The sequence below is a fragment of the Malaclemys terrapin genome, chromosome 1 (assembly GCF_027887155.1).
Source record: "Malaclemys terrapin pileata isolate rMalTer1 chromosome 1, rMalTer1.hap1, whole genome shotgun sequence".
Taxonomy (NCBI): Eukaryota; Metazoa; Chordata; order Testudines; family Emydidae; genus Malaclemys; species Malaclemys terrapin.
In genome coordinates, this window is record NC_071505.1 from 203,656,871 (window position 1) to 203,680,833 (window position 23,963).

General features: G+C 39.1%; 1 protein-coding gene across 1 annotated transcript in view; it reads left to right on the plus strand.

The window, feature by feature from the left end:
* Window positions 1–23,963, plus strand: part of CFAP47 (cilia and flagella associated protein 47) — a 643,784-nt gene that overhangs the window by 368,683 nt on the left and 251,138 nt on the right. Inside the window, exons 49-50 of the mRNA XM_054005907.1 lie at window positions 2,298–2,409; window positions 21,098–21,235. Of these exons, the coding sequence (XP_053861882.1) occupies window positions 2,298–2,409; window positions 21,098–21,235 (250 nt within the window). The remainder of the gene's footprint in view (window positions 1–2,297; window positions 2,410–21,097; window positions 21,236–23,963) is intronic.

Sequence of the window (23,963 nt, forward strand, 5' to 3'; positions counted from 1 at the left end):
CAAGTCACCAGAGCCTGATTTAAATATATCCTAGAATACTCAAGGAGCTGAGTGAGGAGATATCTAAGCCGTTAGTGATTATCTTTGAAAAGTCATGGAAGATAGGAGAGATACCAGAGGACCGGAAAAGGGCAAATATACCGCCAATTTATAAAAAGGTTAAATAAGGACAACCCGGAGAATTACAGACCTTACAGCTTAACTTTAGTACCCGGAAAGATAATGTAGCAAATAATTAAGAAATCAATTTTCAAATCAATGAGCATTCTTTGAGTGGGTCAACAGCAGTGGTGCAAGTTAAGCTCCCATGGGAAGGTACGCCATACCATTAAAACATTTATTGCCAGTACGCCATACTGGAAAGATGCATTTTCAAGAATGAATTGTAGAGCCCTGCGTGGATACAAATTTATACCCGCAGATATCCGTGGCTAGAAATCGCTATCCGCTGAACTGCAGGGCTCTCCAGGGAACAGCTGTGGCAAAAGGAGCAGAACGTGGAGCCCCCGCTCCCAGGGGTCAGTGCCCCACACCGGCGGCTGTACTGCCCCCATCTCCGCCCCCACCAGTGTCCTCTGGCAGGACTGTACAGACCCCAGGCAGGAGACGCAGCTGTGTGGAAGGACTGGGGGTGGGGCTGGAAGCAGTACAGCTGCAGCGGAGGAGCGTCCCGTGTGGGGCGTTGGCTCATGGGAGTGGTGGCTCCATGTTCTGCTCCTTTTGCTGCTGAGGTTCCTGGGAGAGCCCGGTGGTTCAGGGGATAGCAATTTCTATTCACGGATATCCGCATCCACAGGTATAAATTTGTATCCACGCAGGACTCTAGTCATGGAACATTTTTTGTGTGTGTGTGTGTGGGGGGGGAGTTGAGGGGTCAGTACCGTACTGGTAAGAGTTAAAATCTACTTGCACCACTGGCCAACAGACAGATGGACAAGGGTGATTCAGTTGATATAGTGTATTGGGACTTTCAGAAAGCCTTTGACAAGGTCCCTCACCAAAGGCTTAAGCAAAATAGGCAGTCATGGGATAAGAGGGAAGGTCCTCCCGTGGATCAGTAACTGGTTAAAAGATAGGAAACAAGCAGCAGAAATAAATGGCCAGTTTTTACAGTGCAGAGAGGTAAATAGCGGTGTCCCCCAAGGATCTGTACTGGGACCAATGTCGGGGGCTGTCACTGGCTTCTGCTCTGGCCCGGAGCTGCTGCTCCTGGGCTGGGGCTGACAGCTACTCTAGCTCCGCTGCTGAAGCCAAAGTCATGGATGTCCATTGGAGTCACGGAATCTGTGACCTCCGTGACAGAACTGGATCCTTACTTATGAAATGGTGATTGGATTGGAGAGGGAAGAGTCAGGGAGCCTAGAGAGAAAATTTACAGAAGTTAAGGCAAGAGAAACAATGGCATGTGGAACCACACTTTCTGCAGTCTGTCTACCATAGCTAGGTATTTGTAACCATCAAAGTATCTTAGTGACTATGACTACATTGGCAGTCTGGCTTCCAGCAAATATGCCATGAAAAGCCAGGGACAGATTTTAGAAAAGTTAGAGGGAAAATCAAGGCATTTTGTCAAATTCAAATAAAAGTTTGTATTTCCAAATCCATTATGAACACTAGACTTAATTTTTCAGTGATTCTTGGCTGTGAGCAAACTTTGCAGTATGGTCTCTGTGAGCTTGTACTTTTGTAAAAATAATTATGGTCTGCAAAGTTAATATCTGTGTAAAAAATCTTTTGCTATTTCAGTTCTTATTCAATTAATTGACTTTCCGCCTAAGTTATAGACACACAACTTCAAAAACATACTACTGGTTATTTTTTACATAATGCATAAGTGGCCAGAATGAATATTAAAACAACACTATTTAAAATGTTCCTTAGTAAATTTAGTATCTAATGTTCTTTACACCTATTTTTGTTCTCAGGAAAATGTATGCAAAAGACTGAAAGCCTGATTCCTTCCTTACATTTAAGTAGTCCCATTGACTGACTTAATGATTTAATGCTATATAACTTGAGTAGTGGCTCCAGAATTTATACCTGATACTTTCTGTATGTGACACTAGTTCTTGTATTGTGCATATTCCTTCCACTTTACAGTCAACCAAAGACTGTGTTGAAGGAGTAGGATTTATACCTCCTTTGTAAAGCACTTTGAGATCTGATAATTGAAAGTGCTATATAAGAGCAGATATTATAATTATTATTGCTTACAATATTGTTTCTACCTTATGTTACTTTTCAAAGCTGTTAGAAAGGATGTATTTGATTTTTGTGTGTGCAATATGTCTTCCTAGGTGACTTCAGATCTTCCAATGGTGGCTGGTACTCCAAACCTCACTGTAGAAGCTGATGACACAACCGCTTACACTCTGAATGTATCTGCATGGAAACGAGGAATATTTAAAGGTAAAAAAAAGTTCAGTTTTTATACTGTCATTTTTATAATAATAATAAACAAGTACAAATCTATAAACCATTCCTCTCTCCATAAACCCCACGTAGGTTAGTTTGAATAGCATAATCTAAATATTAGGGCTGTCAAGCGATTAAAAAAAGTAATCACGATTAATTTCACTGTTAAACAATAATAGAATACCATTTATTTAAATATTTTTGGATGTTTTCTACATTTTCAAATATATTGATTTCCATTACAACACAGAATACAAAGTGTACAGTGCTCACTTTGTATTTATTTTTGAATACAAATATTTGCACTGTAAAAAACAAAAGAAATAGTACATTTCAATTCACCTAATACAAGTACTGTAGTGCAATCTTTTTATCATGAAAGTTGAACTTACAAATGTAGAATTATGTATAAAAAATAACTGCATTCAAAAATAAAACAATGTAAAACTTTAGAGCCTGCAAGTCCACTCAGTTCTACTTCAGCCAGTTGCTCAGACAAACAAGTTTGGTTACATTTGCAGGAGATAATGGTGCCTGCTTCTTGTTTACAATGTCACCTAAAAGTGAGAACAGGCGTTCGCATGGCACTGTTGTAACTGGCATCACAAGATATTTATGTGCCAGATGCGCTAAAGATTCATATGTCTCTTCATGATTCAACCACCATTCCAGAGGACATGCATCCATGCTGATGATGAGTGTTGCTTGATAACAATCCAAAGCAGAGCAGACCAATGCATGTTCATTTTCATCATCTGAGTCAGATACCACTAGCGGAAGGCTGATTATTATTATTATTATTATTATTTTTTTTTGGTGTTTTGGGTTCTGTAGTTTCCGCATCAGAGTGTTGCTCTTTTAAGACTTCTGAAAGCATGCTCCACACCTTGTCCCACTCAGATTTTGGACAGCACTTCAGATTCTTTTACCTTGGGTCGAGTGCTGTAGCTATTTTTAGAAATCTCAATTGGTACCTTCTTTGCATTTTGTCAAATCTGGAGTGACAGTGTTTGTAAATCAAACAACATATGCTGGGTCATCATCCAAGACTTCTATAACATGAAATATATGGCAGAATGCAGGTAAAACAGAGCAGGGGACATACAATTCTCCCCCAAGAAATTCAGTGACACATTTAATTAACACACTATTTTTTTAACAAAATGGTGGCTGAGGCATGAATGTTTAGCATATCTGGCACGTAAATACCTTGCAATGCCAGCTACAAAAGTGCCATGCGAACGCCTCTTCTTGCTTTCAGGTGACATTGCAAATAAGAAGCAGGCGGCAGTATCTCCCGAGAATGTAAACAAACTTGTTTGTCAGTGATTGGCTGAACAAGAAGTAGGACTGAGTGGAATTGTAGGCTCTAGAGGTTTACATGGTTTAGTTTTTGAGTGCAGTTATGTTATTAAAAAATGTACATTTGTAAGTTACACTTTCATGATAGAGATTGCACTATAGTACTTGTATGAGGTGAATTGAAAAATACTATTTCTTTTGTTTTTTACAGTGCAAATATTTGTAATAAAAAATAATATAACGTGCACACTGTACACTTTGTATTCTGTGTTGTAATAGAAATCAATATATTTGAAAATGTAGAAAAACATCCAAAATTTTAATTAATTTCCATTGGTATTCTATTGTTTAACAGTGCGATTAATCACAACTAATATTTTTAATTGCAGTTAATTTTTTAAAGTTAATTGCGTGAGTTAACTGCGATTAATTGACAGCCCTACTATATATGTATATATCCTGTATCTTTCCTACTTATTGTGTTCTGAGCAAGAGAATACACTTTCCTCAGCCTGTGTACCTTGCTGAATGAGACAAGGATTTCTACAGAGCCCTGTCTCGTTGTATATATGCCAGTGAATATTTTATGTGCGGGGAACACTATGTTTTCAATGTAATAGAAAAGTTTATACCTCAGGAGCCTGATATTTCACCATGTAAAGCTAATTCATTCCTTAGTATTGCATTTTTGGGCTAAATTAGTCACTTGCGTTCCAGTGGCATAGTCCTTCTGAATGTTCAGCTGTAATTATTTAAAATAATGATGTTATTCAACTCTTGTGCATACGTAATGTGTGGTTTGAAAGGCTTATTAGTTGGCCACATTTAAAAAAATGCAGTTCTTTAAGGAGGTGTGGATATATTCCTGCCATTGGGAAGGGACCCACCTTTGCTGACTTCTATAAAATCATTTTCCATTGAGGATTGCACAAGAGCCATCTTGTGGCACTAAATGTTCAGCACCACAAGTTACATAAGGGAGGAGGGGCTTGACCACCTCTGTTTCTTCTTCTCTACAGTAACAAGTGAAGGAACTTCAGCTGCTTGTCTGGCTAGTCAGGCTCCTAGTTAGCATTTTTTATTAATCAAATATGTAAATGTGTAGTTAAGTTTCTTGTGATTTTTAAGAGAACTATTTGCCTGCTAAATTTAAACGTATTGCTCCCATCTGTGTCAATGCTAGTACTATTCAATAAAAGTTGGAAAATGGCTGGACCATTTTTGCTCTAATTTTCCAGAAATATTAACTTCAGGCAGGAACCATATCTAAAAAATTTAAGTTCAATATTTGGAATTGAAAACTAATGGTGACTGAAATCAAGGGGTTGCAATGGAATTGCTTGTGCAACTTTAACTGTAATTGTTGCTAGCTCTTCAGCTATAATTGATGTTTTTTGGGACTGGTCATTTTAATTTTATTTATCATTGTTTTTGTGTGTGGACCCTAAGGACCAGACCCTACAAAGACTTGTATGTAATTATAGTCACAAGAGTAGTCCCGCTGAAGTTTGACTAGAATGGGACCACTCATGTGCCTAGTTACACACATGTTTAAGTGTTTGCAGGATCGGTGCCTAGTTTTCCAAAGAAAATTGGACAAATGTAGATTTAATAACATTACTGGCACCAAAGAATTAAAAGCAGAGCCTGGAGTCTGCTCTTGTCCTGTAATCTAAGACAGCATTTCTCTGAGTTACAAAAGATGGAAGGAGCCCTTGCTCTTCAGTCTGGTCTTTTTCTCTCTGTCTCAAGGGCAGGGTAGAAATAGAGTGTGCTAGTGACCCGTGCATTGAAACACAATGGCTTAATTATTTCTTTGATAACTGGGAAGTGTCCTGTTTTGTGCTAATAAAGACTTGGATGTCTAAAATTAATTTTACTGTCCCATGATTTAGCATCAGTATGTACTGAATACTAGTATTTTATTATAAGACATCAACACTGACTATTGCTGAAGAACAGAAGGCCAAATTCCCATTTTTTTCCTTTGGGAAGGGAATTTTTCCTTTAGAAGAATAAATGACAGTTGTTTTAGAAAGTGGATCTGACTTCAGTGTTAACCAGCTGAGTAGTAGCAATTGTAGATAATATTAGAATGCCATAGTAATGATCAGTTGTCTACTGACTACAATCTGAAACACGTAGTTACAGAAGTGAGACTGTAAATAGAAATTTCTCTTTCCAGTATTGGCAACACAGATTCACTCCTCCCTCAGGGTGTGCATACTCTTATGGCGCTATTTCACAACCCATTGTGAAGTAATGTCTTTTGTAGCCTTATGCATGATCCTAAGAGATCTGAATGTTTGATATGAGTTACTTAATGAGCTGTGGACCCAACTCCATCTAAGTTCTTTTATGACTATCTCAGCAGTGAGTACAGAGTCATGAGTTCTTTCTCTCTGCTTTGTGTAGCAGAGAAAGAGGTGTTTAGTGTTATTTGTTTGTTTTTTATGTATTTAATTTTATTTTAAAAGTCTGCCTATTTAGATGGGCATGAGAGAGGATGGTATTATGGTTAAGGCAGTAGAATACTGCCCGGGAGACCTGGATTCTATTCCTGCCTCTGTGACAGAGTTCCTATGTGATGCTGGGCAAGTCACACAAACCAACATTTTCACAGGTATCCACAGTGTGCTCCTTATTTTCTGAGGGCATGTCTATATTACGTGCTGGATTGACAGGCAGCGATAGATCCAGCGGGGGCTCGATTTATCGTGTCTAGTCTAGATGCGAAAAATCGACCACCGAGCACTGTCCTGTCGACTCCAGTACTCCACTGGAGTGTGAAGCGTAGGCGGAGTCGATGGGGGAGCGTCAGCCGTCAACTTACCACAGTGAAGACACCACGTGCGGTAAGTAGATCTAAGTACATTGACTTCAGCTATGTTGTTCACGTAGCTGAAGTTGCATAACTTAGATCGATTCCCCTACCACCCCCCCAGTGTAGACCAGGCCTGAGTACCCAACTTGAAACACTTTGCAGAGGGGCTGACTGCTCGTCACTGCAACCAAGGTCAATGGGAGATCTGCTCTGAACATATAAAGTGCTATAAAATACTAAGTACTCCAAAAATCACAAACTGGGCATCTCAAATTGGGCACCCAGAATTATTTGACACTTATGACAGTTTTGGCTTTAATCTCTGTGTCTCAGTTCTTCATGTGTAAAATGGGCAGAGTACTACATTATCAACTCACAGGGGTGTTATGAAGATAAATTCATTAACTTTTGTAAAGAACTAAGATACTACAATGAGAGCACCATTAAAAAGCCCACGAGGAAATTAATAATTCTGGGTTCAGTACAGCATTTGGATATTGTGTTGAAAATGCGTGGTGCCACACGTTGAATCATGAGGATAAAAATAAATATTGAACAGCTACTCATTCAGTGGCACTGTTAATCCTCTGGAAAAAATACTATGTAATTAAAAGTATCATAATGCATCTGCACAAGCAACCTTAATTCTAGTATTTTGTAACCTAAAGGTGCTTCACTTTGCAACCTTCATATTCTTTTAATTTAGTTCCTTATATAATTTTAAAATACATTTTGCAATTTGATATGAAGTGCTTCTTATGATATAAACTGCTGTTCTGAGCAAAAGGAGTTCAGTTTTCTTTTACATTCAAACATACTTTTTTCTGGGTGTATTGTGTTACATGAAATTGCAATGGTAAAATTACATTTCTTGTGTTTTCCAGGTTCCTATTTTAATATTATTGTGCTGAAAAGGGGCACAGTTTAAAAGTCAGTCCTTTCAGATCATTCTTAAGATCTCTTTGGAAATATTCTAAGATTGGGCTAAGATTATATACGCTAATTAATTTTAGTCATAGACTTGCCTTAATGTAGAAATAAGACTTAATAACCAGTTCATACAATGTTCTGGCTCCAGAGAGAAGTCCCCCGTGATCCATTCCTAAGTAATAGATTATAAAATCTAAATGAAGTTAAAGTGATTTCCAAATATTCTTTTCTAAAGCATTAAATAGTTACTCATTCTGTGCAACACAACTATAATGGTGTATTTGTTGAAGTTCCCCTTTAAAGTGTGTCCAAAAAAAAAAAAAAGGCCTAGAAGGGCTAAGAATACTATTAAGAACACACCCAGCCCTAATGTTTGAAGATTCCTTGTGCAAAGATGCTGGCATTTGATCTGCTCATCTTTTCTCAGGATTACGCCTTCCACAAACAGATAGAGTCTATTACTCCTCCAGAGTGGCTGGGGACAAATATTTTTTTCCTCACTGGAATGTCTGTGCTAAGCAGTATAGATTGCAGTTCATCACACCATAAAGTGCTGTGTTAGTGGACATTCACCACTGATTACATTTCCTTCAGTGCACTCTGGGTTCCCTTACTAGATACAGCAGCAACTTCATTTCCATCTCCTATTTTGCACACAGTCTCAACTTACTGGTGAAGGAGTTCTCTGAAGGCACTTTGTAGTGACCAAAGTCCTAACGATAGGCCAAAAGTTCTGCACCTATTTCATCTAGTCTTTCACTATTCCTCATTCTCTGAGACCTTTATTTGCACATCAACTTCCTTGCCACCAGCTGCAATAGAACATTGGTCTAAAATTCTATACTTCACTCTTTGGATAAACATCGCACACCATACTGTGTTTCTAACTGACTGGGACCACGGACTGTATGTTTGACACCCCTATGCTGTAGTCATCAACATATGTAACTACTTCTCCATGGGGAATATGGAGCGACTTGCCTTCATTAAAACAAACACCTGCTTCAGCCCAATAAACAAATGTTACAACATGCCTACTAATAGAAAAAGGGAAGAAGAGGATATGGAGGAGGAGAGAATATGGAGAGATTTTTCGAACATTAATAACAAATACGTGCTCCATGTGGAAACCTGCCATTGATTATCTTTATTTGTGTGCCAAATACATGCAGCTTTTCTTTTGCAGATCATTCTGTTTCTGTTAGATTCTAAGAAAAAGGCCAGAGAGAGAGATTTTTGATAGCATTGGCAATTGGGAGACTAATTGTACAGAAAATAGACTAGCGGCAGTATTGCCAATCCACTTGTTATCAACTGTACTCTTCCCCTCTTTCTTTCAATTGTCTTTCCCTCCCTTGCATTTGATTGTACAGTTGTATTCAATGGTATCTTTTGTATTCATATAAGATCTGCAATTGGAAGGGTGGGAGTGGGCCTATTTTCTAATTTTATTTAGCATCCTTAGTTTATTTTTATGTATTTTGTAAATGTAGTGGGAAGTCTTTTTATGTTATTATTACCTTGAACATCTATACCCTACTTTAGGAAGAGGGTGGTATATTTGCCTACCCTAATAAGCCAAGCTACATCAGGGCTCCTTTTGGAAGAAAACAGGAGCTCTGACACCATATAAATAAGTTCATGAAGAGGATGCTAATACTGTCAGAATGCTATAGTTTATGTACATTGTTGGCTTAACTGTATTTCCCTTCAGTACCTCCACATTGTGTGAGGCTGCTGTATGAGACCCTGTAGAGTTAATGATTTAGAATGGTACAGCAGCTTCTGCTGGCAGAGCTCTCTAATTTAATTTATCGGCCCTTGTATTTGTATAAAGATTTGGTCATTTTTGCTTTAAAATGTAATTTGAGGATAATGACAGCATAGAGGCAGTTTCTACAACCTCACCTATTAATTGGTAGTTTATTTTCAGGGGTCCCTGTAGCTCTTATTCAAAGCAAAGTCCCAATCCACCTCAATCACATTCATAAATCTAGTATGAGTGTGAAGCAAAGTGGGCAAAAATTGGGGGGAGCTCTTTTTTAACTTGACTGCTGTGGATGGCTGTGGTCTGCCTCTGTCTCTTGTCTGGTTCATTCCACTGATGACTGTTGAGGGCTGCCCTGATTGCTGAGGTCACCACCCAATCAGATGATATCTGGCTCACTGCTGCCAAATCCTATGCATTTCACTGCTCCTACTCCACCAGGTCAGCTCCAGTCCGTAGCTGAAGGCTCCCATCTTGTCTCAATCCTGAGTTGGAGTCTCTCACCAGAGCAAAGTAAGACCTCAGATACAGTCCTCACTCCCCTCCATGCACCCTGGGCTTGAGTACCCAATCGGAGCCCACTAACTTTTAGGTTATGGCACACAACTTTCTTGTGCCCGTCCTCATATATACAGTTACATCACACTTTTAACTCATTTCCTAAGAATAAAGTATAACAAATTCTGAATAGTACAACATTAAGTACTTCATGAAATTCCACTGAATAACATGCAAATTATATCCGTCAGCAGGTTTTCCCACAGTTTTTTCTTTTTGACTAGGAGGTAATTTGAGAGCTTCATATAAGTATTAGTAGGGCCCTACCAATTTCACGGCCGAGAAAAATGTGTCATGGATTGTGAAATAAGCCCTTCCCCGTAAAATCTGATCTCCCCGTGCTGCTGGGAGCAAGGGGCTCCTAGCTGCTAGTCTGGCCTTGCAGGGGAGGGACAGGAGTTGTCCTTCCCCTGCATGGCTGCTCTTGCTGAGATCAGACCCACCTCCAGAGACAGTGCATAAGTGAGGATGGTAAACCCCCACTTCTGCACTGCAGCAGTCTGGGAGCTGGGCTCTGGGCACCGTGCTCAGGGCTTCCTCCCCCTGTGGCTCCTGCCACAGCTCTGTGTGCTGAGCTCAGAGCTTCTGCCCCCCACAACTCCAGCCGGGGCATCCCGGGCCTAGGGGCTTCCGCCTGAACCGCTGCAGCCCAGACACCCTGGGCTCAGGGCTTCCACCCTGTGGCTGCAGCTGGAGTTTGGGGCACCCGGCTCAGGGTTTCCATCCCCTGTGGCTCCAGCTGGCTCTGGGCTTCATCCTCTGTGGTTGCAGACAGGCTTAATGCACCCAGGCTTGGGGCTTCTTCCCCCACAGCTCCTGCTGAGGTTTGGGATGACCAAGTCAGGGCTTTCACCCCGGGGCTTCTTCCAGGGCTGGGGCACCCATTTTTTTGGGGGGGGGGGAGGAATTGGCCAGGGGCCCCTGTCTTAATCTGCCACTAGTCTGGACTAGCAGCTAGGAGCCTCTGGCTGGGGTGCTCCCAGTAGCATGGGGAGATCCTATCCACCTCCAGGAACCTCCTCTAGCCGCAGGAAGCTCGGAGGCTGCTGCCTTCAGAGCCCAGTTCTGAAGGCAGCACAGAAGTAAGGGTGGCAATCTTGGGACCCTCCCACAACAACTTTGGAAACCCTCCCCCCTTGATCCTATTTTGGGTCGGGACCCCCATGGTTACAACACAATGAAATTTCAGAGGTCAACATCTGAAATAATGAAATTGACCAATTTTAAAATCCTCTGGCCATGAAATTGACCAGAATGGACCATGGATTTTGTAAGACCCCACACATTAGCCTGGCAACAGGTATCAGCACACTTTAAATTTCCCTTTTTGCCTGTATTTGAAGTCTGCGAGCTTCTGTTCCCAGCAGGGCCGGCTCTAGGATTTTTGCCGTCCAAAGCAAAAACAATTTTGGCCACGCCCCCCCGTTCTTTAATTACTCCACCCCCGGCCCCGCCTCAACTCCGCCCCTTCCCCAAATCCCCAGCCCTGCCTCCTAACCGCAGGCTCTCAAGTCTGGGAGGGAGGGGGAGCAGCGGCACGCGAAACAGCTGTTTCGCACGCCGCGGCCGCTCGGGATCTCCCCCTCCCTCCCAGGTTTGAGAGCCTGGGAGGTAGGGGAAGACTCCGAGTGGCCGTGGCACGGGCGCCACTTCTCCCCCTCCCTCCCAGGCTCTCAAGCCTGGGAGGGAGGGGAAGCAGCGGTGCGCGAAACGGCCGCTCGGGATCTCCCCCTCCCTCCCAGGTTTGAGAGCCTGGGAGGGAGGGGGAGACCCCGAGTGGCCGCGGCGTGGGCACCACTTCTCCCCCTCCCTCCCAGGCTCTCAAGCCTGGGAGAGAGGGGAAGCAGCGGCGCACGAAACAGCCGCTCGGGATCTCCCCCTCCCTCCCAGGTTTGAGAGCCTGGGAGGGAGGGGAGACCCCGAGCTGCTGCGGCGCGCGAAACAGCTGATTTGCATGCCGTGGCAGCAGCAGCGGAGGTGAGCTAGGGCGGCCGGGACACATTTTTAGGTGCGGCATTCTGGCGCCGGCCATGCCGCCCCTAAAAATGTGCCGCCCCAAGCACCAGCTTGTTTTGCTGGTGCCTAGAGCCGACCCTGGTTCCCAGCAAGCTACTTAGGTTTACAGAAGCAGTATGGAACTTTCACTCGCTTTTATTTAAGTCAAGATTCTCTCTATATAAATTCATTGTAAATTGGTTTCACAGCATCGTTCAGAAAACAGGTTGGATTTGTCCCTCTCTCCCACACTGACCAAAGGCATAGCTTCATATATCAGACTTATTAATTTAAAGCCAGCCTAGAACTCATATGACTGGCCATACTGGGTCAGATCAGTGGTCCATCTAGCTCAGCATACTGGCTTCCAATAGTGGCCAATGCCAGGTGCTTCAGAGGGAATGAACAGAACAGAGCAATTGTCAAGTGAGCCCCAAGAAGTTATCTTCCATAAACTTCTCATTCTTTTTTTAACCAAGTCATACTTTTGACCTTCACAACATCCCCTGGCAATGAGTTCCACAGGTTAACTGCATTGTGTGAAGTAGTACTTCGTTTGTTTTAAACTTGCTGCCTATTAATTTAATTGAGTCTCCCCTGGTTCTTGTTATGTGAAGGTGGTAAATAACACTTCTCTATTCACTTTCTCCACATGATTTTATAGACCTCTATTATATCCCCATCTTAGTTGTCTCTGTTCCAATCTGAAAAGTCTGTCTTTTTATTCTCTCCTGCTATGGAAGCTGTTCCATACCCCTAATCACTTTGTTGCCCTTCACTGTACATTTTCTTCTAATATATCTTTTTTGAGATGGGATGACCGGAACTGCACACAGTATTCAAGGTGTGGGCATATCATAGATTTATATAGTGGCATTATCATATTTTCTGTCTTCTTATCTATCCCTTTACGAATGGCTCCTAACATTCTGTTTGCTTTTTTGATTGCTGCTGTATATTGAGCGGATGTTCTCAGAGAACTATCCACAATGACTCCAAGATCTCTTTCCTGAGCAATAACAGCTAATTTAGACCCCATTATGTTAGAACACACTTTACAAAAAGAGTGCTCTAATGCACATTAAATATTTGTTTTGAGACTATTGTACTATATCTTTAAGAAGACAGTCACACTCATTAAGAACATGTCTGTAGTATTTAAACCACTAGCTAACCATTCCACATATTTTCAGATTAATGTCATAAATTCCAGCACAAAATAGCTTTCTTTCATTGTCTGAAGACAATATATTGGGACATTGCGAGCAGAGTAATGGATTTTACTATCTGTTTAAAACTAGAAAAGAATCATGCTCAGAGAATTTCTATTTTGCCCATAAATCCTTCAGTTCGTACGGTCCATTTATACAAAAGGAAAAAAGTTGAATATTTTCCACTTCACTAAAGTGTACGGTATTACTGTATATGGCCAATGAATCTCATATTGTGAGATATGATGCTGCCAATGCCGTTTTAATGGGAAATAAAACCGCCTTTGTCTGTTTAAAGAGATTGCTTCTTTTGCAATAATATAAAACAAAATTGCTGCATCAGTATGTGGGCTGCGGTTGAACAAAAGGTTTATATTGCATCCTAAAACTAAAAAAATAGCAATGATATTTTTACCAAGAAACCATCTTAAAGAATGACAAGGAAAATAACCATCTCATTGTGCTCTTTCCTTACATTTTAATTTGTATTTAAGAACTATTTTTTCCAGTTGCTACTCATAGTTCAGTGTTTAGTATTTTTGTTCTGAAATGCATGTATGCTGAAGGACAACTGAGAAACAGTGGTATTTTCAAAAACCCTCAGTATTGGCCTAACTCTTCACCTGCTAAAGTCAATAGGAGACTTACTGTTGTCAATAGGAGTCGTAATCCAACAATGAAAGCTCTTGAAAATCCCAACCATTATATTTTGCAAACCCAGTGCATATCTTAATAGATATATGGCATAAAAGTCAAGAAAAATACTTAGAAAACAGGGATAAAGGGTCCAAGGTTAACAAATCCCTATGAGTAAAGTGAAAACATGGTTACACCTGTAGGTGAGTTTGGATGACAAATAAGAATGGAGACGCTTTCCCTACTCTTTGGTTGTTATTTTGTTTGGAGTCATTGTGGATAGTTCTTTGAAAACATCCACTCAATGTGCAGCGGCAGTCAAAAAAGCAAACTGAATGTTGGGAATCATTAAGAAAGGGATAGATAATAAGACAGAAAATGTCATATTCCCTCTATATAAATCCATGGTACACCCACATCTCGAATACTGCGTATCGATGTGGTCGCCCCATATCAAAAAGGATGTATTGGATTTGGAAAAGGTTCAGAAAAGGGCAACAAAAATTATTAGGGGTATGGAACTTCCATATGAGGAAAGATGAATAAGACTGGAACTTTTCAGCTTGGAAAAGAGACTACTAAGGGTGAATATGATAGAGGTCTGCCAGAAGCTGGGATTGGGCGACAGGGGATGGATCACTTGATGATTGCCTGTTCTGTTCATTCCCTTTGGGGCACCTGGCATTGGCCACTGTCGGAAGACAGGATACTGGGCTAGTTGGACCTTTGGTCTGACCCAGTCTGGCCGTTCATGTGGTCTTTTGTTCTAACTATACAGATATTATTTAGTGTTTAAAATATTTTCTCATACAGTGACACTGTTCTTCCTGTCCTTTAATATTTTGTTATATTTCTATTAATTCCCAGCAACTTTCAGAGATTTTTAAGGCCAGACAAGACCATTCTGATCATTTAGTCTGACTTCCTGTATAACAGAGAATAGAAGCTCACCTAATAATTTCTGAATCAAACATATAACTTCTCTTTTGAACTATGACATATGTTTTTAGAAAGACATCCAGTCTTGAATTAAATACTGCGAGTGCTGGAGAATCCACCACATGCCTGTGAAAGTTGTCCAATAGTTAGTTACACTCACTGTTTAAAAAACCAAACACATTTTATCTCCACTCCAGTCTGTATTTCTCTAGCTTCAGCTTCCAACCACTGGATCTCATTGTGTCTTTGTCTGCTAGAATAAAGAGCTGTCTAGTCTCAGAAAACTCTTCCACATAGAGGTACTTTTAGATCATGATCAACCCACCTCTTGACCTTTTCTTCAATAAGCTAAATAGATTGGTCTTTTTAAGTCTTTCACTATAAGGCATGCTTTCGAGTCCTTAAATAATTCTTGTAGCTCTTTTCTGAACCCTTTCAATTTGTCAACATTCTTCTTGAAGTATGTACATCAAAACTGTAAGCTGTATCCAGCAATGGTCCTACTAATGCTGTATATAGACCTGATACTACCTGTCTGTTCCTGCTTCATATTGCTCTGATTGTGCCTCCCAGGTTTGCATTGGCCCTCTTAGCTACAGCATCATGCTAATAGCTCTCATTAATTGCCTTTTCAGTGTCACTCCATTCCAGGATCCTGTCCTCATCCTGTAAGCCTGACCTAAATTCTTTGCCCTTAGATGTATGACCTTCCATTTGGCTATATTAAACACATGCTGTTCAAATTAGTCCACCTTAACAGGCAATCCAGATCAGTTTGTATAATTGACCTGTCCCGATCATTATTTAACACTCCACCAATATCTGCAGTTTTACCAGCAATGATTTTATGTTTTCTTTTAGATCACTGATAAAGATACTGAACAGCATTAGATCTTTGTGGGACCCAACTAGAAACACCTTTGCATGATGGTGATTTTCCCATGTAAATTATTAGATTGATCAGATAACCAGCTTTAACTAATTTAATGTGCATTGATTTTTGTTTAGTGCTATTTTTTGTCAAAATGTCACATGGGACCAAAGCAAATGTCTGAGAGGAGGCTAAATATATTGTATCAATATAGTTACCTTTATCAACCAAATTGTTAGTCTCAAAGAAAATATCAAGCTTGTTTGACAAGACTTCTTTTCCATAAAATAGTGTTGTGACATTAGTTATGCTTCCATTGTTTAATTCTTTACCGATAGAGTAACTTTATCAATCTTTCCATGATTTTGCCTGGTGTCAGAGTCAGTCTAATGGGCCTGTAGTTACTGTGCTAATCCCATTTACTTTTTAAATATTGCACATTAGCGTCATTTCAGTGCTCAGGAACTTTCTAAGTGTTCCAAGATTTGTTAAAAATTAACACTAATGATTCAGAGAGCTCTTCTGCCAATTATTTTTAATACTTTTAGGTGCAAGCTATTCATTCCAACTCATTTAAAAATGTTTAATAGTTGCTTTTTAACATCCTTTCTAGTTGCTGATGGAATAGAAAGTATTTTACTATCACTGCAACACATGAAAAATCATCCTGCTACTTTCCAAACACAGAACAGAACTATTTATTGAATACTTCTGCCTTTTCTACAGCATGATTGACAATTGTACCATCTTTATCTAGTATTGGACCTATGCCATTGTTAAGATTTCATTTGTTCCTGATTATATTTCAAGAACAACTTCTTATTGTCATTAATCTTACTGGCTATAGATTATTAATTAGCTGCCAGTTTGTACTCATTGCTGTCAATCTCCCCATTTTTCCATTTGTTATAGATAAATAATAAAATAAATAAATAACTATCTAATCAGTACTTGCACATCACTTTTTAACCAGGATGGTGGTTTAACTGAAGAATTGCTTTGGTGACTGAGGAACTGTAATTCTATTTGGCATCTAATAAATCACAATAAAGAATCCTAAACACCCAGTTATCATTTACATTATGTTTATGTTTTTCTCACACTGAATTTTGCTCAGAATTCTTGACATCTTTCTGGTATAGAGACTTCCAGATTTGTACTTACAGTAGGATGGTCTGTCTTTCACTGTTTGTGCTCTGTAACGTGATGCCTCCTCAGATTTAACCTACACTGTCATTTTGACCTCTGGAGACCTAATATCAAATTCACACTCCAGTATTTTAGTATTCGTTCTTTCAAAAACAGAGAAGATTCAAGAATTAGAGTTGCAGCTGGAGACTATGATGGAATTCAGATGGGGCTTTGAAGGTATGCAAGAAAGGAGGTGGTATAGACAACTCAAGATTTGCAGACACCTGTCAAACAAAAGGACCAGGAAGGCAGACTCCTAGAAAAGGAGGGTGACCCATGTAAAAGAACATGACCATGAGGACCAGGCAGAGGAAGAGACCAACTAGTGGTGATGAAATCACGGTGAGTAACATATTTGCTGCACTAAGGGATGAGGAGGAGAAGAAACAGGCAGATGATGGGGTAGCAAGGAAAAAAAGAAGGGAAGCCAGTGCCTGTAGAGGAGAGGAAGAGATATTGAAGGCCAGAGACTAGAGCCTAAGGAAAAATGAGGATGTACAGGGGATTGCGAGAGAGAACATAAAACAAATTCATACCAACACCAGGAAGAGACATGTCTAGGTGACCAGGGACTCTATACTCAGAAGAGTCGACAGGCAGCAACCTATCACCAGATCTAGAGAACAGAAGAATGAACTGTCTGCCAGGAACAAGGATCTGAGTTGTGGATGGAAGGCTGAAAAGGATCCTGATGGGAGCAGTGAAAATCTGCTGATTCTGCTGCAGGTCAGGACAAATTACACTGCTAGGTTCCCACTGGAGTGGATCAAGGATGATTACACTAGCTGGGTCAGATGCTTGAAGAAGTGGAAGCTCAAGCGATTTTCAGTAGATTAATGAAGGAGGGCAAAATGTGGAAAGATAATGAAGATCCAACAGATGGCTCAAGGTACTGGTGCTATGAAGATGATTTTGGGATGATGGACCACTGGGAGGCATTTACACAAAGAAGACTCTTCTTTACAGGTGGACTCCACTTGAGTACCTGGGATATTAATATGATAGGATCAAGGCAGGCACACAATCGATCAGAAGGACTTTAAACTAGGAGATGAATGGAGATGGGTGCGAGAGACTCATGAAATCTCCACACCTGGCTTCAATACACAGGAGATACAGCAAGGGATACTAAACACTATAAGGTAAGAGAATGGACAGCAAGGTGAAAGTAAATACAAATATTGAGTCAAGTAGGTTGTTACAGTTAGTGAAAGGACTAAATTTAATCTCGCTAGAAAATCATATGAGGTTTGAGAGAAACAACTAAAATGATTGTACATAAATACAAGGAGTCTGGACAATAAAAATGGAGGAACTGGAACTACTGGTGCAGGAGGTTAAAGCACATATAGGGATTAAGTACTCATGACTGGAATACAGGTATGGAAGCATATGTGCTGTTTAGGAGAGAGAGGAATAAAGGTAAAGGTGATGGAGTAGTGTTGTGCATCAATGAAGTGGTGAATAGTAAAGAAAAGCGATAGTCTGGACAAAACAGAATCTTTTGGAACAAAATCACTTTGGAGAAAGATTGTAAAAGAGGCCCTAATGGGATAGTGTTGGGATTTGCTTTTGACTCCCAGGGTCAGATAAGGACAGAGATTTTTTTTTTTTTTATGTTATTAGAGAGAGAAATACTTTTGGGACTTGTGTTGTGATGGGAGACTTTAACTTCCCATATGTAGAGTGAAGAATAAATACTGCTACTAGTGATCGGCCCCAGTTATTCCTGGATGTGTTAGATGACAGTTTCCTTCATAACATTGTCACCGAACCAACCATAGCTGATGCAATTTTAGATTTGGTTTTGGCAAGTAGTGAGGAATCATAGAAGAGCTGGTCATAGGAAATAACCTTGGATTGAGTGATCATGCATTGATTCAGTTTAAGATTTGCGCTGTCCACACTGGTGCTATGAGTGATGTAAAGTAGATTGACTTAAGCAGTAATGTAAGACTGCCCTGCCCTGACTGTTTTATCCCACATTAATTAACCTGCTTTTTTTGCTGGTTGAATTATACCCCTAACCTCTATTAAGACCACTTTCTATATTACTCTCCATTTCCTGGTGTTTGCAAAACTTACCATTTATTCAAGTGGTATCTATAGGTTTCATAGTGTGTATAATTTCAGAAATCTGTAAAATTAGGTATTTGGAAATGGATTTTTGTGGTGGGGAGTTATAGAATTCTTTAAAGGGGAAACCCTTATGTTCTGGAGACTAACACCCTAACATTAAAAAGAAAATGGTCCATTCCTCTACATTTAAATGCATGTCTGCTTTTTATTGCTTTCAATTTTGGTTCAGTATAGTGGTACTGTTCAGATGCTATCTAGCACAGAAAAAGAGACTACAGTAGTTTGAAGTTGATATGCTTCATTTCAGTATAAAGACTGAAAGTAACCCAGCATCTTAGTGCAAGTCATTTTTTTTTATTTCTTGGCACGTGAAACCTGCTGAATGTGATGTGGAATCCACCTAACATAGTAGGCCAAAACACCAGAGGAGAAAGAGCAGAACTATTTTGCTTTTGGAGACAGTACTGTGACTCATGATTACAGCTGAGTGGGCCACCATTAAACTTACAGCTATATTTTGTTTCTCTTTTTTTCATTCTTTCACTTGACCATCTTATTAGTATAATAATATTAACATAAGAGTGAAGCCATTGTTGATTTAAAACTGATTCTCACCAAAATTATATGAGAATGTAGTAGGCACCAAGTGACAGGAGCCATTTGAGGAAGCATGTGATTAAGGGAAGTCCTTTTGAGCTGAAGGGCAGTTAACGCCCCCACACATACTGTAGTAAGGACTGCAGCATACTGCAGCTGATAATATATATTTTTCTCTGGTTAGCTGAGAGAGAGTACACAAATGCAGCTACTCCCTCCGAGAAACTGAATCAAAATGGCTTCAGTCAAACCTCTTGACAACAAGGTGAGCTCATTCAATCAGGGAACCAGACCAATATCATCTGACTGATGTGATCCATTACAACCAACCAACTCAGCTCAAAATTTGAGGGGGAAAAAAAGAAAAGAAACAAATGCAGAATTGTACCACAGAGTGGTGTTAGACATCGTAATAGTCAAAAATCTTTTTCATGAAATTTCTTTGCAAATTTTATAAAACTGCCCCAATTTCCCAAATGTTTCATGAACTTTAAAAGAACTCAATAAAAATAAATTTTACCATGAATATTTTGCCCAGCTAGGTAATGCACCAAACATTTAATAAGATACAATTAAAAAAGCTCCCTGTGGAACATATTTCAAATGAACACTAAGAGTATTAAGGAGTATAATGTCTCATTATAGAGTATTATAAAATAAGCCTAAAAGCAACAAAATAAACTGTTTTTATGGCAAGTACAGGAGACAAACATTAAACCTATTTTAAAACCTTATGCCATATGCTGATTGATGTACCAAGTCGAAATTTGAAAAATTGATGCAGAACCTAAAAGTGCAACTAGTAGACCTGTTTCAGCTTTAAGTGTGTCTAGAATCTAATAAAATACTGAGTGTGACAAAAGTCAATTAGTAGGGAAATATAGTCCTTTCAAGAAGATGTGTTGATTAAAGTGCATATTTAGTGGCACATAATGCAAGTAACAAAGCCAAGGTCTTTCCAAGCTGCTCTTTCAAATGTTTAGGAGTGTCATCAGTATTGCTTAAAGCAACCATGTATGTATTGGAGCTTGTACTTTCTTTAAGATTAAATAAAATTCTTTATTTTTAATCGAATGGGTCATTTGCCAGTGCAGTAAACAAAGCCTAATTTTTCAGTCTCTGGATATTTAATAGTCACTAAATTTATTCCATTACAAAACGAGTTCAATCCCAAAATTGTATGACAGTCATACATGATTGCTCAGGAAAATTAAAGCAATGACGTATATTGGATGGCAACAGCAAAACCAGATTACTGTGGTCAGTGATTAAAAAAAAAAATCATGGAGTCCATCAACACTCTAAGCCAGCGGTGGGCAACCTGCAGCCTGTGGGCCGCATGCAGCCCAGCAGGGTAATCCGCTGGCGGGCTGCAAGACAGTTTGTTTACATTGACTGTCCGCAGGTATGGCCACCCACAGCTTCCAGTGGCCGCGATTCGCCGTTCCCAACCAATGGGAGCTACAGGAAGCGGTGCGGGCTTTGATAATTTATCTACGTTCCTTATTACTGGCCTTTAATTATTTTGTGTAAGCTGCTAAAATAATTATCCTTTTGAAGAAAGAAAAAAAAAAATTGGAAGCAGGGTTCATTTCCTTGAACTCATCAAAGATGTATTCTTTTTCACAATCAATTATAATTGGATAGCTGACACCTGGAATTTAGATTTTGCCTCATATTTTATTAGTTCAGAGCAGCAGCAACATTAATATAAGTCTGGCAGACAATCTTATAAAACTAATGTCCTGGTTAATATAACATCTGGTACCTATTTGTTTTAGGTGTAATTTCATTTATTGTCGAAGTTGAAGAACAACAGCAGTCTCAACATAACAGCTCACCGGAGGAGACAGATGGTGAACAGGCCCTTCAGAAATTGTCAACAGAGACATCACAAACTGTTGATGCAGCAAACACTGGTATGTTTATTATTATGGGTAATTTCATTATCAATCCGTATAAACCCCTATCATCATTCATTTTTAAATGAAATGCATATTTGATGTGCCAAGCCACGTGCCTGTGAATAATGCATAGCCAAATGTTTATTGCATATGTGTACAAAAGCTTGTCTTTTGGTTGATTTTTCAAAAGATTTTTATGTAGCTTCAAGCTTTGATTGTTGTTTTTCTCTTTTTGCAACACTGTTAGCAGTCAAGTGTCTGCTGTTTTTCAAAACCAGTGATAACACTGATAGCTTAAACACAGAAGAAATCATTTAACACATTTTGCCTTACTTTTAAAGTTCTTCTTCTTTGATGGCAGACCAAATAGTACTGATGTGATTGTTTCAGGACAGGAAAGAAGGGGATTCCTGAAATTTGCTGAGATACTGTCTCAGAATATCAAACCAACTTGTTTTATAGGAAATCACACGCTCTTCTTTGAATATTGTCAGTATAAGTCCCATTCTTGGGATCTGTAAGTGCTGTTGGTATCAAATCAGAGAAAACAGATTTTGTAGGAGTTGTAAGCACACTTGCTTCTGGTACCGTATATTTGGGGCTGATATTATTTATGGGACCCCTTCTCCAGCTCCAACTGACCCAGTGTTTACTAGCTCCTCTTAGTTCTCAAATTTCCTGGTTCTAGCAGTGGAATTTTCAGATCTCATATTCCAGATAAATCATATGGAGATAAGTTAAAAGGAGAATCAATATCAGAACACATAGCAGTACCTAACGTTTTCAAAATATATTTTGCCACATCTAAAGCAGCCTCGTCTGCGTATTTCAGAAATGTCTGTCAACAAGATAAGTGGTTCTACAAACTGTAATTAAATTAATATGTTTATGCAGCATTTTTCTCTTGACTTGGCAGTCAGATATAATGCCTAATTTGGAAGAGCAGAACCACCTCTTTGTTACTGCTAATTAACCTCCCAAAACTGAGGGCCTGTACTGACAAACGGGAAATAGTGTGGCAAAAAAGCAGTGTTTTAAGGTGTTAAGCACCAACTAATTTTATTATGCAAATTACTAAAATGTTATTATGTAGAGAAACAAGCAATGGTAGGCCATATCATAGAAATGGGTTCTCTCATTACCAAGTCAAGGATATGAACTCCACTATTTGAATGTGACCTTTTTATGTGTTAGGGACACCAGAGCTAAAGTCAAGCAAAATATGACTAATTTATTAATAAAGAGAAAAAGTAAAAGAAACATAAACAAGTAATTGCCAATGGTTATTTCAATTACGGTCTCTTTTTTATGTCTGTCTTTTGGAGAGCTTCCAGCAGAGATTACAATTTTAAGGGTCTGCTGTGCTGTGGGGGGTTAGGAGAACACATTTCCCAGGTAAATTAAGGCTGAAATAAACTATTACTCCAAATTAGTATACCAGACAACTAAAACATTTTATAGTGGACAAAGGAAAAGTCAGTCAATTGTGTTTAATTTATCAAAGTAATCTAAACAGTTAAGATCACTTATTTTATACCCATTTATAAACTAAGTCCTAAGAATCTGAACAAAAACTATTTAATTTAGTTTCTTAACAGAAGCCAATCAATAAATATAAATCATTTAATATAAATATAACTATATTCAAATGGATTCTTATTTTAGTTACAAGTTATGGTAAGGTTTTTTGATTCTATAAACATAAAATATTCATACATTCTTATAGCAATGTTGTCAGAGGCATTGTATGAAATGCTTGCATTTAGGTACAAAACAGTGCAAATAAACAACTCATACAAGGCTAAGACAATATTAAGCAGTTGAGGAATAAATAGATAACTTCACTGTAAGTGGAACCGTGATTTAAGAAGATAACTTCTATAAAATATTTCCCAAATGTAATAAGATAAGGACCATGTTAATGCCAGACTGGGTGTCTTGAAACAAAGAAGATGTATCCTGTATACTTGGAGATGGCTACTGTTGTTTGTCTTCTGACAAAATAGTTCTTTCATTTACAGCCTTCTATAGTAATCATGTTTACAACTTGCTATGAAAGAGTCCTACCAAATATACTATGCAGGGCACAAATCACCATAGCATTTATTTAAATATTTCCAACTTTATATAAAGGAAAATAATACGAAGATTTTAGAAGCAAAATAAAAGTTTATAAAGCTGCATTCCAGGATCTCTGCAAAGAGACAATGTAGGAAATAAATATGATTTTATAGATAAGTAGGTGTCATCTTCTCTGAGAATCTTGGTGACTATCAACTGTGGACAGAAAGCAGAGTTTTCCTATTCATTTCTTTGTCTAGTTTATATGCTTATTTAATGTCTGCATGCAAAAATAGAAGAACGTGAGCTACTATAATCTCTAAGAGTCATATACATGAACACTGTTGTAAATATCTCCTTACATTCAGAAAAGAAAAAGGCAACTTTGTATTAATCTAAATTATAATAATGAATTGTTATAATTCTAGTAATAATATCATTTTGCATCAAAAGTGATATCTTTCTCTAACAAAAGGTTACTTAGCAGTGAATGTAGTTCTTTGAATATATCAGAAATACAGATCTGTGCTCCCTGCCTTCCATACCCATCATTTTTTAGAGCCTTTTTTTTAGAAATTGTGCATAAGCAGAAAGAAGCTGAGAGACAGAGATGCAGTCCCTCATATACTTGCAGGCCCAAACTTTAAACACAACGAGGAAGCTGTCGCACTCGATAACCCCT